This window comes from Anas acuta, chromosome 3, assembly GCF_963932015.1.
Source record: "Anas acuta chromosome 3, bAnaAcu1.1, whole genome shotgun sequence".
In the NCBI taxonomy this organism is placed as follows: Eukaryota; Metazoa; Chordata; class Aves; order Anseriformes; family Anatidae; genus Anas; species Anas acuta.
In genome coordinates, this window is record NC_088981.1 from 102,738,117 (window position 1) to 102,754,590 (window position 16,474).

Below are 16,474 nucleotides of genomic sequence, written 5' to 3' on the forward strand. Positions count from 1 at the left end.
TCACAATAAACTAAACAGAACTGTGAGTATGTAAGTGCTGCTGGTTTCTCCTCCTGTAGGAGAAAACGGTCTGTACGGTGAGCTAAGAAGAGAGGCAGTCAGACCACGCTTAAAACAAAAAGCTCTGGAGCCTGCAAATGAAGCTAGAAAGCCAGCCAGTTGTATACTGTGTTCTGCTGGTTGATCAGCAACATTCTGATACTGTCCAAACAAGTAGGGGAGGCTGCAATCTTGGCTCACCCCAAACAATTACTTGTTGCTCTGATCTGATTATCATGGTAATAATTTGGCTCGTTCGCTTCTGAAAACCAGGTGGCTCTTTTCTAGCACAGGTGAAAAATTTCATGTAACTTGGAAAGATAAAGGCAACTGATTTAAATAGCCTAATGAGTGTATATCATAACGAAAATCTTCCTCTAGACACTTCTTTACCGACTGAGCAGCGTGTATTTTCTCTCCTATACGAGGGGAGAGGAAAAAAAAAATAAAATTATTCTCAAGTAGTACTAATTTTTGTACCATTTTCTGTAGAAAACCTGGCGTTAACTTATTTGTCATGTGTGAGAACAAGAGACAAAGATTTTAAAGACAAAGCTGTTAAGGAGAGTTCTCGGTAACCTCTGCACCCGATCTAGACAGGGTACGGGCTCTGTCAGTATTGTTGATCAGTCCTGAAGAAATTCCAGCTTGCGAAACACCTGAAAGGGCTATCAGGTGGCATAACTTTAAAAGGGTTTTCTGTCAGTCTTCCTGAAATTATTAAGTGCCCTCGAGGGTTTGTAACTGGGTTTTATATGCCGAGTGTTTCCCAGGTTCTCCAAACAAAGCGAGGGCTCGGTAGCTCCGCATGCTGATGGACAGGGGAGGTGTCCTGATATTTAGCACAGAAGCACAACTGAAAATGTGTAATAAAAATCGTTTAATTTGCGATTGGATAAGCGAAAGTTGTGCTTGGAGGACGTGTGGCCTGTGATCTAAGGCTGTCCCTTCTTGTCCAAGGACTCCTCCCTTGGGGTGTAATCACGAGGCAGTGTTTTCACTTGAAGGAGGTCCCGGCTCTGGAACTCGCTTTCCTACTGGATTTGTTGGTTGATTTTTGGTGCAACTTGTTTTATCATGTTGTTTTTTCCTGGGAGAGGTGCATAGCTAGGTAGAAAGTGAGTATCTCCTAGATAAATTTTATCAGCACTGATCAATTTGGAGATCTTCAAAAGCCAGCTGGCCGTGGTCCTGGGCAACCTGCTCTAGGTTGGACCAGGTGACCTCCAGAGCTGCCTTCCAACCTCAGCCATGCTGTGGTTCTGTGACTTTGGAGGCGGCTTGACTGCAGTATTTTGCTTTTTTCTTCGTACTGTACTAACACTTACTGTGCCTGTTGCATGGAATTTGGGTGTTCTGTTTGCTTTAACCCTCCCAGCAAGCGAGATTTTGCAGCATAAGAGATTTGCTGCATGAACTCCGAGCTCTTTCAGAGCCAAACAGGGTATGTGCGTGGTGCCAGGTGAGAATTTCAGGGCTAGAAATGCTCCCCAGTCTCCCCAGTCCTCAACCTTCAAGCCTTCCAGCCCTTTGTTTGCTGTGATGTGTCTCTGAGATGTGATCTCCTCTTTGATTCAGCTTACACCGGCAGTTTACAGGTGAGGAGAGGACTGCGTGCTCCTGCGGCGCAGCGTTCAGTCCATCCTGCGTTGTCCTGACTCAGCGCCGCGCTGTAGAAACACGATGACTGCAGTCAGTGCTTTTGAGCTCAGGGGGTTAAGCCCAGGAAAGGAGCAATTGATTTGGCTGGTCTTTACGAGATGAGCGTGTCCTTCCCAGATCTGCGTGTCCCGCTTGTGTTTACATCTCCTTATGAACACACATCAGCTAAGAACAGACTAACTCTGTTAACACCCTTTCAAAACCAGCCAAATGATAGCACTCAGTGTTCATTTTTATTTTTTTACGCCACTTGTGTTTGCTCTTTAAAAAAAAAAGTTATTATGAAGCAAAGAGCATGTGAAAAATAACTTGGTTGACTTCTCTAAACTGCAAACAAAAGCCTGGACTGGATTCGAAAAGCTTTGAAACAAAAGTCAGCGTTGGGTGTGAGGATGAAGGGATGATTCACGAGAGCCCAGGAGAGGAAAGCTGTTTCCTTAGCCTGATACGGTGAGAAAAGCTCATGTGTACAGTGATAGAGGTGCCTGCCTTGGACCCTCAAATTAAGAGTTACGTTCCTTAACGTACTTCTTTGTAAAATTAGACTGCTCAGATAACTTCACTGGTGATAGTTTAATGTTTGGGAAAGGGAATGCTTCAAATGACTGAATTCCCGGTGTCTTCATTTTCATCTGTGCTATGTTATTAAGAAGCTACTAATTCAGCTGCTTTTCATCAAAGGGAAAATGCATTTCCTTTATACCTAATTAGGAATATTGCTCTCACGCTGCTTTTATTTGAATTATCTGGGACTTTTCCTTTTTCTCCCGATACACTCAAGAGGAGTTACGTCTGATTCAGGTTTTGTTCCAGGATTGTTTTGGTATTCAATGCAGAACTGCTTTTTAAGAGGAATGGAAAGTAATGTGAGCCTGGTAGCGCATGTTTTTCTTGTTTCTCAAGATTGTCACGTCGCAGTCTAAGCCACTTTTTAACACTGTTTAGAAAATATAATGAACATGATACAACTTCCTAACTGTTACCCAAGTTGCATGTGTAATAGCGACAGTCGAGTTATTCGTTTGCTTAAGCGTGTATTAATGCAATTAAGGAAGTCTTAACTGCGGTCTGGGGGGAGATCGTTTAAGAAAATGAATGGAAACGTTTGGCAATCATTCAAAAACTATGAAATTTGAGCAATTGCCACATAGCTTATGTTAAAATAGGTGAAACCAAGTGATTGGATGAAAAGGCATTATCTCAGCCTTGCTGTTGTCGTAAACACAATGGCTTTGTTCTCAGTCTGGTCTATAAAACCAGATGCCTGAGTTCAGTATTGTTCAGGAAAGTTTTGAATCCGTGTACAAAGTGTAAACTCCTGCAGCATTCCTGCTGAAGGAAAGTACCTTAAGCACAAGCTGACTTGATAGATATGATAGATGATAAGCAGCTCTGCTGAGTTAGAACCGCCAGGGCCAAGCAGAAAATGCAAGGCTTATACGTGTAAAAGGGTAACATAGCCTGAACAACTGGGAGTTATCACTTCAACAGGTACATTCAAGTAACCATTTAAAATATAAAGAATTAAGTCACACAGTACAATTTTGAAGAGTTAAAGTATTAAGAAATTAAGGTCAAATCTTACAGTCTGTACTTCTGCAAACTCCACCAGGTCCTGCTGAGTTGGCTATGAAGAAGCTTACTAAAATCTGGCTGTGAGTTATGTTCTCCTCTAACAGGAAAATCTCAGGAGAAATTGGGGGAATTTTCTTTATGTAGTCAATAGTTTGGAAAATGATAAATAACTGAGTGCGTAAGTATGGAAGGTGGTGGAGCAAATAAACCTGGAAACCATTTCCAAACATAGAAGTCCAAGACAGTGACTGGGAGCCATCAGCATGGATTTACAAAGGGGAAATGGTCGAACCAACCTGATGACCTTTGATGACAGGCAGAAGGCTTGGTGGATGCTCTTTATCTTAAGCAAGGTTTTTGACTCAGTCTTCCACAACATCCTCATTGACCAACTGATGAAGCTAAGGACTAGTTAAGGGGACTGCAAGGTGGATTGAAAACTGAAAGGCTGGGCACAAAGGGTTCTGGTCCGTGGCATGAAGTCCAGCTGGAGGCCAGGCACTGATGGTGTACTCCAGGGCTCGATACCAAGGCCAGTACCATTTAATAGCTTCGTTAATGACCTAGATGAAGGATCAGATGGGACACAGTGCACCCTCTGCAAGTCTGCAGACAATGTAAAGCTGGGAGGAGTGGTTCATACACCAGGTGGGTGTGCTGCCAGTCAGAGGGACCTCAACAGGCTGGAGAAATGGGCCAACAGGAACCTCCTGAAGTCCAGCGAAGAGAAATGTCGAGTCTTGCACCTAGGGAGGATTAACCCCAGGCACAAATACATCCAGCTGGCTGGAAAACAGCTTTGCACAGAAAGCCCTGGGAGTCCTGGTGGACAAGACACTGTGAAAATGGATGTACTGGAATAAGTCCCAGCAAGGACCTTGAAGATGATGGCATGAAGCATCTGCCAAATGATGGGAGGCCGAGGGAACTGGCACTGTTCAGCCTGGAAAAGAAGAAGATCCTTAGTGTGGTCACTGGGGACAGGATAAGAGGCAACGGGCACAAATGAAATACAGGAAAATCAATTTAAGCATGAGAAAAAAACATACATTGTATAACAAAGGCAGCGAGCCACTGGAACAACAGGTTTCCCACAGAGCCTTGTGGAGCTTCATCTTTGGAGATGCTCAAAATCCAACTGGGTCGTGGTCCTGGGCAGCCTGCTGTGGCTGCCCCGAGCAGGGCACTTGGACTGGATGATCCCTCCCAACGTCAGCCATTCTGATTGTCATCTCCTTCCTCTTTAGCAATTTTCCTCTTTAGCAATTTTTTAATGCAATTTTAATCTTGGAGCATCCAGAAACATATCGATCACTTCACAGAAAAGGTAGTGTGTAGGTCGCAGGTCCGTCGAGCAATGTTTTCTTGGCTTTTTGTATGTTTTATGGGCTTTAAAACCAGCCCGTGTTTCTCTCTGCGATGCTGCGGTCTGGCTCCATTCTCGCATGTGTGTTTAGTTGTACAGAGTGTTAAAAGAAGGCAGTATTTCTGTATCAAATAAAGAATTTAAAATCAGCAATTTAAAATCAACAATAGGGTAAAAGAGAAAATGCATAACCTGCTCTGTCCCTGTCTTTCAGTCATGGCCTGTGTATGAAGAGGTGTACAGCAAAATGATTGAACTTGCAGCCTTTTTGGACCTGCCTCGTTTTCCAGATATAACAGAGAGCTGCTTTCTCCATCCGGACATGTTGTGCATGAAGTACCTGATGGAAGTTAATTTACCCGGTAAATATTTTCCCAAACCTGAACTGATAAACTTTTTCTTTGGTTTATTAAACCCCAGCAAAAACAAAAAACAAAAACCTCAAATCACTACTTTAAAAGCGCCTCCTCTTTTTCTTCTAATTTTTCTTCTAATATTTCTTCTAATACATCTTTAAGCTTGAACTGAAAGATCATTTCTGTAGAAAGCATCTTCATCAAACATTGAAAGTAGGTACTGAAGGCCCAGGTACGCAGGGGCGCTCCGGTGCTGAATCTCAGCCTGTTGAATGGACACTTCATCTGAGACCTTTCAGTGTCTGTGTGAGCTCAGAGGCACTGGTGGAAGTCACGTGGCTTATTCAGATAAAAGATGCATGAAGTCAGGACCTGATTGCTTGGCACTGAAAGGAATTGTCATGTGTGAAGTTGAATATATGTTCTACAATGTTGCATAACAGCATTAATGAGGGATGCGGGGTGACAGATCAACCCGTCTTGATTATTTCTGATTTAGTTTTGAAATAATTTATTGCATAAATATGAAATTTTTGCTTATTCGTAAGTTCAGTCTTGATTATTGAACTACCAAACAAAAACAGATGAGTCCTAGCATGTAAGCTGTGTCTGCTGGGTTACCGTACTTCTGTCAAGTACTGCTGGCTCTGGAGATGACATCTGTGGGCAAATAGCCTGTAAATTATTTTTTTCTCCAAAACATTCCAGAAATTGTTTTTGTTGGTGTTTTTTTTTTTAAATCGTATTTTGCCATTAGTTACATTGAATAAAACTACTTTGCTTTTCCACATACCGACAGCTAATGGAAAAAAAAAGACAACCAAAAGATTTAGGGATAAAATGCCAGAGAAAAAATTCTGCCTTTGTTGTTTTACACCAGTGTTGCACTAGAGCCTATAGAGGCTCACTTATATTTCACGTTATAAAGTGTCAATTGAGTCAAGGAAAGGCTAGAAATTTGGCATTTTTAGGTTTATTACAGAGAAATATAAAGCTGTGTACCCATTGAAACTTGCTATAAGTGCAGAATATATTGTTCTTCACTCTTTCCTTGCAACTGAGCTTTTTATCATGTAAAGTATCTTTTTATTTATTTATATTATTTATATTTTATTTGTATTTATATTTTATTTCTATTTTAGTTTATTGAAAAAAGACTGCTATTGCTGCCTAAACACCTAAAATAAATTGGCAGTGTCTCTTAGGACGTTGAATAATAACGAAAATGTGGTTTAAAATACCTAAAGGATCAGAAAGTATATTGGCAGTATATTTGTAAATAAATTTGTTTGGAAAATGCTTTTACGCTTTTCAGATTTTATTCAACTTTTACTGTTACGTAAAAGAGGATTAAAAATTAGTTTGTGCTGAACTCTGTAAGGAGCAAGAGAATAGAGAGTAGAGCTGGATTAAGGTTGTACTTAGTCATACATTGCTAACCTTTGTGGAATCTGATGGTGATGTAACCGCCACCCGTATTTCTTGCTGAGCAGGAAGGGTGAGAAATTTGGGGGATTTGTATCTGTGAAAAATAAGCATGAAGTAATAAGAGGCTGGCTGGATATCCTGCTGCTGCTTTCGGAGCTGCAGTTGTGTAGGTTTGACATAAGCCACACTAGCGGGTGCAATTAGCCTTTACGGCGTAGTGCCAGTTTTAACCTAAACTGCCCGCTTTAGCCTCAGCGGGGAGCGTTCCCCAGCCTGCTGCTGTGCCCAGCTACCCCTGCTTCTTTTAGCACTGCCCCAGCCCTACATTTTTTTTTTTGGTTGATAGACAGGAAAAATGTTCCTGACAAGTTTTTGGCTTTCGGGGTTTTTTGAAACTAGAGTACAACTGTATTTATGTTCTGCATGTGGATCCAAGAGTGCTTTCCTGGAACAATGTTCAGGATCATGTAACAACATCTTTTGAATAACATTTAAAAAAGGGGGGATTTTTTTTTCCATGCGTCATTTTTTCATTTTATTTCCAATGAAGATTACCCACGGTATATAAAAATATCCAAAAATGCTTCTCAGCCTGAAAAATGGCCAGTTGTCCCCCAAAAATGTAAGCATCATTTTCTTCTAATGACCAATATATTTGTACCGTAACAGTCTTTTAGCTTGTCTCAATGCGCTTATATTTTTATTTATATTAATTAGATGAACTGCATAATTGGACTTGTCGAGTGGTGAAAAAGATTGGTTTCGGAGAAGTGGATTTCCTGACTCTCACGCCTGGAAATAAATCAACAAGAAAAGTGAAATACGATGTCCTTGCTGCAGCAATAATTGTAGTAGTTCTGAAATTGTTGTTTTTATTAGATGATCACTACGAATGGTACGTATACAAGCAAATCTCCAACAAAGCCCAAACTTTCAAATGAAGCAAATGACTGTCTTGGGTTGCATTTTCTTTAGTAATATTTGATTTGTAGTATTTTAATTTTGATTAAGTTCAGTAGCGTAAAACGTGATCTCGAAGGCATTTTAGCAGTTGAGTATCTCTTATTTTCACAAATCACCAGTTTGAATCTGAAACCTGGAAGGAAAATTTGGGTGTAACTTTTGTCAGTTGCATTTGAAATTCACGTGAAAAGTGCAGCATTTGGGGCTATAAAATGGTCTCTTTTTTTTTTTTCCAGGTTACTTTCAGGCTTTGCTGCAGAAAGAAATAAAAATAACAAAGAAGGTACGGAAATATTCCAGTAAAAGCAGTCTTATGATTTTGTAAATGAAATAACTTTGTAATCAGGATGAGAAAGACTTAATCCTTTAAGATGAGAAAGATGGTTAAAGTGTCTTTTTGTGATTTATTCCTTTTAGAAAGGTCTTTATTGAAAGAAAACACCATCTTGTTCATATAAAATTGTCTTGGCTTCCTCATGTAATTCTTATTGTACCGGATAAGGAATTTTGTATGCGTTTTAGTGGATACCTTTCTTCTTTTCACGTTTGCCTCTTGTTTTAGATCGTTCTGCATGTTAGGCGAAGGTGAATGGTTGTACCATAAAGAGGGAACGCGCTTTGATCGTAAATAGCAGATACTTACTAGGGGCATCAAACCACATTCATGATACAATCCAAACTTGTTTAGTCTTGTTAAATAAAATGTCTTAGTGTGTAACATATTTGAGATGTAATCTGTTTTCTTCCAAATAATCCTGAGAGAGTGTGGAAAAGCTAGGAGCAATTAAGATAGAAAAGATAATGGTGTGAACATGGTTCTTTGAGGGCAGAAAGACCAAATCAAAGATTAGAAATCCTCAGGAAGATTCTCCATGGCCTTATCCAGATCACAGTTGAAGATAAGATCAAAGATGTGTTATGGTGATTTATGTTTTCAGCCTTCCATCCGGTTTTGGGTTCGTTTTTACCCTTCTGTTACTTTCTAAAAAAATTAAGTCAGTAACAGAAATCAGTGTTAGCCAGGCATGAGCACAATTACTGCTGGATGTAGAGAAGTCATTACTCTCAACTAAAACCCGTAATCCTCATTTTTAAGTGGATATGCAAACTTATTTGGGATCTTACTTTTTCAATTTCATTTCCATTGAAAACTTGGAGTACGTAATAGTGACAGGAGTAGAAGTTGCACAACTGCTTACGAGCCCAGGCTCAAAGCCATTAATGTCTTAATAGGGTTTCTACCTTATTAACCAGTCTCGTTGCCTTTGGGAATTAACAGCTCATTCTTTGCCCACTTTTTTTTTTTTTTTTTCCCCTTTGAAATCTGCTGGTACAAAATGATCCATATACTGTGCTGTGTTGTCCCTGTTCTTCAGACGTTGGAGTGACAGCGAGCAGCCGACGTGAGAGTTTTTTGTTCAGGCACCGATCAGTGCCAGAGCTCAAAACTGCCTCTGGCACTTTCCCAAAGTTAGCGTACCGAAATGAATAATGGCTAATACTGACTTGTAAGGATTCGGTGTATGTGAACTTCATTTTCAATTTAACTCTCCTCTCTCTAGTCCTTTTATTTTTTTTTTTCCAGCTCCTATAGTTTTTAAAGACAGACTGGGAGCTGTACGGTAGATAGCTGTAGCTACCTAGTGCGTGTTTGCGTGGCTAAGTTCTGTGAACTGCACACATACACACTGTTGTTTATGTTCAAATAAAATGATTGAGACACGTGTGTGTCTGTCTGTGTGTATCGCAGAGCTGTATGTTTTCCACTTGACTCAGCTGTGTGAAGGTAGGACCAGCACCACCAGCCAGCTACATGGTTACTGTAGCCTAGCATCATGTCTCTGGCAGTGGGCTTGCTTGTGACAGATGCTTAATAATTTGTATTAAGATAAATGTAAATAGTTTTTTCTTCCCCTGGACGTCCCTCTCAGCACTGTCTGGGCTGAGGATTTCATAAAAGATATTGTATCCACACCTTTGAATTTTAAGAAGTACTGAAGGATCTTTCTTCCTTCATTTGTTTGTTGTTTTCTGAGTCCATCTGTACAGTTGTAGCTTTAAAGACATCGTGTAGCAGGATAACTTGAATACCAAAAAACACAGATAATACAAAAAATACAGAAGTTTGATCATAAGAGCAGTACAGTCACCCTCAGAACAGTTCAAACAGCTAGCTGGCAGAGCTAAGCATGATGCAAGCATCAGTGCAGTGCAGCTGGGGTAATGGGGAAATGCAAAGCTTGGTTAATTCACAATGCAGATAATACACCCACGAGTAATAAGAGATGGTTATATTTTAATTGTACTCTACGCCGGAGTTCTGTTTGCAGTTCTTATTCTTACTGTACCCTGTTGATCTGCTTCAGTCCCATGCCTCTTCGGAGCATCAGTGATAAACGTGCAGCTGGAGTGCCTTGTGCCTTCATATTTTTGCATGTGCTGGTAAATATTTGTTCATATATCAGTGAGTGAGAAGCCCATGCTTAAAAATATGGGATGGTGATATAAAGTGAATAAAATGGGCTAGCTTATCCTTCCTGCCCTGCAGTGTCTCATGGGCAATAGGGTAGACAGTGGGGACTTGATGGCACTGTTTCAAATCTTATATCTGAGCTTTGGAAATCATTTATTTAAACCTAGGCTTGACCAACAGTTTCATTAATTCCTTGAAGCCAACGTTCAAGCAGACAAAGGCCAATCTGTGTTGCGGAGGTCTAGTTTGTTAGAGAGGAGGTAGCATTTAGGCTTAGCCCTCAGAAAAGAGGGAAAAGGTTTGAATTGTGCTAAATCTATGAGAACTATCTGAACAAAGGCACTTCTTCACACTTGTTATGCTGTTCATTTCCTGCTTTTCTGCTTTTCATTTCTCTTTCTTACAGAGATGCTGGCTTCAGTACGTTTTCTATAAGCACGCAGAGTTTAGGATAGGTTTTCATACAGGGCATAACTGCATGGAGACCACATTCTGCGTGTCACGTGTTTCTTTCACTTCTTCACAACCTAAAGTGTGAATGTTTTATTCAGGTGGTCCGTATTTTGAGTTCAAAGAGTGGTACAAGGTTATAAAATGTTCCTTGGATGCAGAGCAAAAGAAACTGGATGAAGAAAGAGCCAAGTAAGAGGTTTTTAAGTACTTACTACTACTACTAATAGTATTTTTAAGGTAGACAGTTTAAAGTGAAATTCCAACCTCTCCAGAAGTTGAAAAGGTTTGGAATTTTGGAATTTGTTCCATATTTCCATCCAGCAAGCTTGGGTGAATAAAGTGATTAAATCCCTATCTTAATTTTCTATTTACACTCATCAAGTTTATCCAGCATATTAATTAAATGTCCGCTTTCTGTGACAAGTAGCTTATACAACCGAACAGTTAACTGATTACAATAAATCTTGCGTGCATCTGGTTGTCTACTCAAAGGAAGATTTTCTGTATGTGTTGGATGGCCTAGATTCAATGGTGCTAACCATTAGATTATTTTGGTTTTATTTTAACAGCTCTAGCAATATCTTAAGAAATTGCCATTCTTTTACGCGCTTGCTCCATCCTTCTTCTGCCTAACATCTTCTATTTCTCTTGTTGTAGGTATCTGTGGAGATGTGAAAAGCCGTTGTTTTATTCAGTCAAGAAGAAATCCAAAGTCCTTAGGAGAAGACGTGAGTAAACTCTGCCTCTTTTCACCAGCACAGAAATGTGCTCCAAGTTTTCCCATCATAGAAAATCTGCAGCCCTGACTGTGATAACATTTACATCTTAAAATACTTTCCCTTCTTTCTTTCATCTCCAGGTAAAATTAACGTAGTGCAATTTTACAACTCATGGCTGGAATTCTTCAATCAGACGTTTTCCTCCTGCTTAATTGCAACTGCCTTTGCCAGTCTTCCCTTTGCCAGTCTTCCTAATGCCTTATTTAACGCAATCTCAGAATGAGTACTGTGTCCTCATCACACCAATTTGTCATCTGCCTTTATATAACTGTGCTCTTCATCGATTTTTGTTGCTCTCCCATGACTTTTCTGGCCCTTCTCTTCTTTAGTCCTTCATATTCTTCCCCCAGTATGTCCTTTGGTCAATCCTGCCTGTCCATCTTCTCTCCCAGTTATTTTTGCAGTCTTCTACAAAAATACAAGGAGGCTTTTTTGTCTGAACATGACTTTACTTGAATAGTGAGCTGTATATGGTGAGAATGAAGGTCCATCCGTTTTATTTTAGTAGTTGTAGAAGTACCTCTAAGAATTTATTGTGGTTTACTTTTCCATTACAAACAAACGAAAGACAACCACGCTCATCTGTGGAAATAGGAGAACCAGAATTTTATTCAACTAAACAAACCATGAAGTTCTTTATTCTACATTTAATAGTAGCAAGCAGCAGTTATTTGGAGAAAGACATTAAGTGTGCCAAGTGATGTTTTTCCCTTTATATGCTCTTCCAGTCTCATGAAGTGACTGGTTCAGGAACTTGGAAGCAAGTTGTATTGTCCTATTTGTTTTGAATAGCTTGTGTTGGACTTCCTGTGCAAGAATGCATTTGGTTTTTATTCATGTTTTTATGCTTCAAAATTCTGTAGGGGTGATCCTGCAGTTGAGCCACCTTCTGTGGCAAAACATGTTTTGCTTTCTTGCAAGCTGATCGTTTCCTCAGATGCCCTGTACTTCCCGTGTTTGTAAGAAAAAGGGAAAAAATATTCATTGTTTATTATTTCTGTGCCACTCTGGATTCCCCTTCTGGCTCTGTTTCTCTTTGAGCTACATGGATTACTGAGCTTTACCACTGACTACTGCAGGCAGACTCTCCCACAGTGCCATTTTGGCTGGGCAAGATTCATCGTACAACAATGTTAAATAGCAGAGATGATGAATACCTATGCAGAGAGTGCTCTAGAGCTGTCTTTCTACTGGTGTTAAACATTTTGTACTTTTGGCTGGTTATTTCTGGATAGATCACGTTTCTTGGTCTGAAAGTTTCCTTTACCTGTAGCAGCTTTTTACCCTTCTGGGTTTTAGCAGTGGTAGTGGGTGTTGGTGGTTGATTTTAGTAAAGCTTATCTTTTGTCTTGCAAAATAAGCCTCCCATTCCTTGGATCACTTTAGGATATCTTTCCTGCCTTTTTCCAGTTTACAAATGAGCTTACTCTGATACAGGTCATAAAAAGAACCTGGAGTTCCAACAACAGCATTTTTTAGCTGGCTTGTTATCCTAGGGAAACAAAGGGTTATGTGGTCATGTTGTGTGTGCCAATCCATCACCAAAACATCTTTCCCTCTGTCCATCAGCCTCAGTAAAGTATGAAAGTTTGTCATCCTCACTTGCATTTGATGGGGTTTAGAAATCTCAAAGTTGTTCCTGTGGGCTTCCGAAAGGGTAGGTAAGGGAGAAGAGGGAGACCCCATAATATGCTCTCACTGAGAGGAAGAAACACTTCAATGTGATTTTTTTTTTTCTTACACCATGTATTAGATTTTTTCCAAGTATTTCACTAGTAGTGGAGAAAGGTGGTGTGTCTATTTTATTATTATTTATTTTATTTCCAGTTGAAATCTACACTATGAAAAGCGTAACATTAAATCCATACGTGTATGAAGCCAGGTTTCCTTAATTCTGGCACACAAGAAACTACTCAATAAATCTTATCCAGTCCAAGTGATAGCATATGGCCAGGTAAATGCAGTGAAAGGCATCCTGGCCACAGAACCCTAAACTTTCTCAGTATTCCTTGTAGATTTTTTTTTTTTTTTTAAAGGTACAAATACCCCTATTTTATTCCTTTGTAAATCACCTCTAAAGAGTACTCCAACACTTAATACTTCTGCCTTTTTTTTCCTTGTTTGTTTCTATTTGTGCAGAGATGGTTGTGAACTTGCAAAATCAGTTTTGCAAGCTGTCTGGTTCAGTGCAACCTGCCGAAAGGCCAAATCCTTCAAGTTTTCAGTTAAGTTGGTCTGAAGAAAACACAGATGGGACTTGTTTTCATGGACATAGCCTGAAGGGAATTTTGCAACAAAAGAACGGTGTACTTACAACCATCAACCCTGACTATTGGCTGTGCACAATTAGACTATGCCGTGAAAAGTAAGTATTCACATTTTGCTTAATACCTTTTGGAAAAATCTCCTGACAGTGAAGTATGGTGTGTGTGTATATACATCTATCGCTCTATATTTTTCTTTCCAAATGACAAATACGGGGTGTGTATACAACTATGTCTTCACATATATTTAAAATCTTTTGTAGAAAGGGGTGTGTGCGGAAAGGTTAGTCTTGGATTGGGAGTAGACATTGTAATATGAAGAGCGATCAAAGTGAGCTTCTGAGAAGAGAGGAGATGAGACAAAATCAACAGCCAGAGTCACATGGCAAGAGTAGCAGCTGGATAGAAATATTCACTACGCTTCCGTCTCCATAGGATTTTAGAAACTTTTGCACCACCGCTCTTAAGAGAATGGGAAAGCTTCCATTCCTCTCTCCTTTGAGCCCCAAAAAGCATGGAAAATGTTGTTTCTAAATCACTCTTGCCTTTTTTTTTTTTTTTGGTGGTCTTAATCAAAACTTAATCTTAAAATTAGCACTCAGAGTTCAGATAAGTAGCTAGTTAATGCCTTCAAAATATATCTAAAAATAAAATGACTGGGAATGAAAAGGGCTCGATCGCTACTTCCTCTAAACTGTTTTTGCAAGCAGATTGGAAAAGTAAAGTAAGAAATCTGGGAAAAGGAAACGTCTCGTACTTATTATTAAGAATGTTTAGAGTCCGTCTTTACTAGAGAACTGTCCCCAAATCCCAACTTTACAAATTAAAGGGAATTTGTTCATTTATTTAATTGTTCAACTAAGGGTATATCAGAACAACGATGCTATCTGTTAGTATAGTCATTTACTTTGAAGGACCTAAAGAGCCAGGAGAATTATAGCCCAGCTTAGCCAGCCTTGTGCAAGGTTATATGAATATTCCAGTGTCAGCCTGGTTTGTGTCACACTTTTCACTCATCCCTTAATACCTTCCACTTGTGTCAAATTCTGCAAAAACTCATGTGTGCAATGTGGGTTTTTTTGTGTTTTTTTTTGGAAAGGAGGTTGGGGACATTAATGTGAAATGAGTTCTTATTTGTGTGTTCTTCAACATGTGTTGAACGACATCTTAAATCTGTATCTGCTATACACTTCTGAATGTCATGCTAGAGAGAGCAATAGGCCCTACAAAATCCTAGCGATACATTCCTGATTTTTAAAACATTAAATATTCCCCCTGAAAATAACTGGCTTTCACCTGTATGCAGTCCTTTCTTTTAGCGGATTTATTTGCTTATCTTTATTTTCCTTTTCACATTGCCTTTCACATATCCACCGTGACAGAAATGGGTTGGAATAATGTAAACACAGTGTTATATTACAAGAGCTTTGGTTGTATGGATTCATTCTTTTGTATGAATAAGAAGCTTTTTTTTTTGCCTCCCCCCCCCCCCCTTTTTTTAAGGGAGGAGAGGTAATAATCCTTTTTACCACAAATTTGCGTAAATCTTATATACACACGGAATGAGTGGATATTTCAGTGTATGTTTGCGTGAATAATCTTCTCATGCAAAGTCTGTTTTTAAGCCTGCATTTTCATATGTAATGTATTAAAATGTTAATGGCAAACTGTCATAGCCTTCATAAAGCAAGATTTGAATTTAAATTCTTACCGGTTAAATTTCCCATTATCTCATTTGCAATGCAAGTAGTTAATTATACACCTGACACTTAGTTAACTTTGGAAAATAACATCTAATCCCTCAGATATGGGGCTTTATCCTCTGCAAGTGTGTGTATGTGTAACAGAACGAAAAACAAAGATATCAATCCTCTAAAAATCAGCGTGGTCCAACTAGGACTGCTGGAATGCTTTAGTCGTAGGACTGAAGTGCAATTCCAGTGTGGGCAAAGCTGAGAGTGGTAAACTGAGGGGTAAAATGTTTTTACATGTTCATTTCTTTTAGAGCTTTAATTTTTAAGCTCAGTTCTAAATTACTTGGGTATATGACTATTTTGAGCTGATATATGGTAAAGTGTTATGTGTGCAAAGTGTTGAGAAAAATAGATGGGCTTTTCCCTTATTACATCCAAATTTAAAATCTCTTGGAAATTTTTTTAGCTCTTTAGAGATGCTCTTAGTGTAAATAGCACAGAAATAGCTATTTCTCGGAGTTGTAAGTGCTGAAACGTGGGGTTAACATGAGGCTGTCACAAAATGCTTAAGTTTGTATTGGCCAAAAAATGGAGATTTGGTTCAACTGACACTGCTTATGAGTGAAGCTTGAACTTAGCAAAGCTTTGGGTGGGGTTGTGGAGCCAGCTGGATCCTTCTGACACTGCTGAAAGGAGAAGTTGAAAGTCAGTTTTTGTAAGAGGTTGCTGGCAGCTTTTGGGCAGCACGAGGACAGAATCTGTCGGGCAGCCCATGGGACCCACGGAGTGAGAGACCTAGTTTCAGATTCCAAATCTGCCAGGCTTCAGAAGGGTTCAAACAAAGCCTTTGCTCCCCGAAGTGTGACTTTCATGGTACTCCAGGACGGGTCTATCTGTTCCTCCAGTTTGAGGTAAAATGTAAATGTTTTTTGGGCCAGAGGGAGCGAGCAAATGACTCTATAGTCTAGTAATTAGCACACTTGCCCATAAAAATTGGGACAGACAGGTTCCAGTCCTTGTTCTGGTGAATATTTAAGACCGCTGCTCTGAATCAGACAGAGGGGAAATTTAAACTCTGCTTCTCCACATCCCAGGGCAACACGTAGTAAACCGGAGGCTGCATAGGATTTATACAGTGAATAGCACCTGGATCCTCATGTGAATGTAAAGTGGTGGGTTTTTTTAATTGAAGCAGCTGGATTTTATGCTTCTTTAAACTCTCCGTTCTTAATAAAAGCAAATCTGGGCTTACCAGGTTATTTTTCCAGCCCAAATTGCTGAACCAAGCAATAGTGCTGCTCCTGAGCTATCTGCGCTGTGCATCCGCCGTCATCTTTGGTTGGGTGTGTTTGGTGCTTCTTACTAGCAAGCCCAGTCTGCTGTTTGCATTACACACTTGAGCAGTGAAACTCCTCATTTCCC

At 39.7% G+C, this 16,474-nt stretch overlaps 1 protein-coding gene across 2 annotated transcripts in view; it reads left to right on the forward strand.

Annotated features, from left to right (window-relative positions):
* The window catches only part of TAF1B (TATA-box binding protein associated factor, RNA polymerase I subunit B), a 48,499-nt gene that overhangs the window by 30,901 nt on the left and 1,124 nt on the right, over positions 1–16,474 (forward strand). For both annotated transcript variants that reach the window (XM_068678570.1, XM_068678569.1), the window contains exons 9-14: positions 4,857–5,004; positions 7,144–7,321; positions 7,626–7,672; positions 10,414–10,504; positions 10,973–11,043; positions 13,234–13,459. In XM_068678570.1, the coding sequence (XP_068534671.1) occupies positions 4,857–5,004; positions 7,144–7,321; positions 7,626–7,672; positions 10,414–10,504; positions 10,973–11,043; positions 13,234–13,459 (761 nt within the window). The remainder of the gene's footprint in view (positions 1–4,856; positions 5,005–7,143; positions 7,322–7,625; positions 7,673–10,413; positions 10,505–10,972; positions 11,044–13,233; positions 13,460–16,474) is intronic.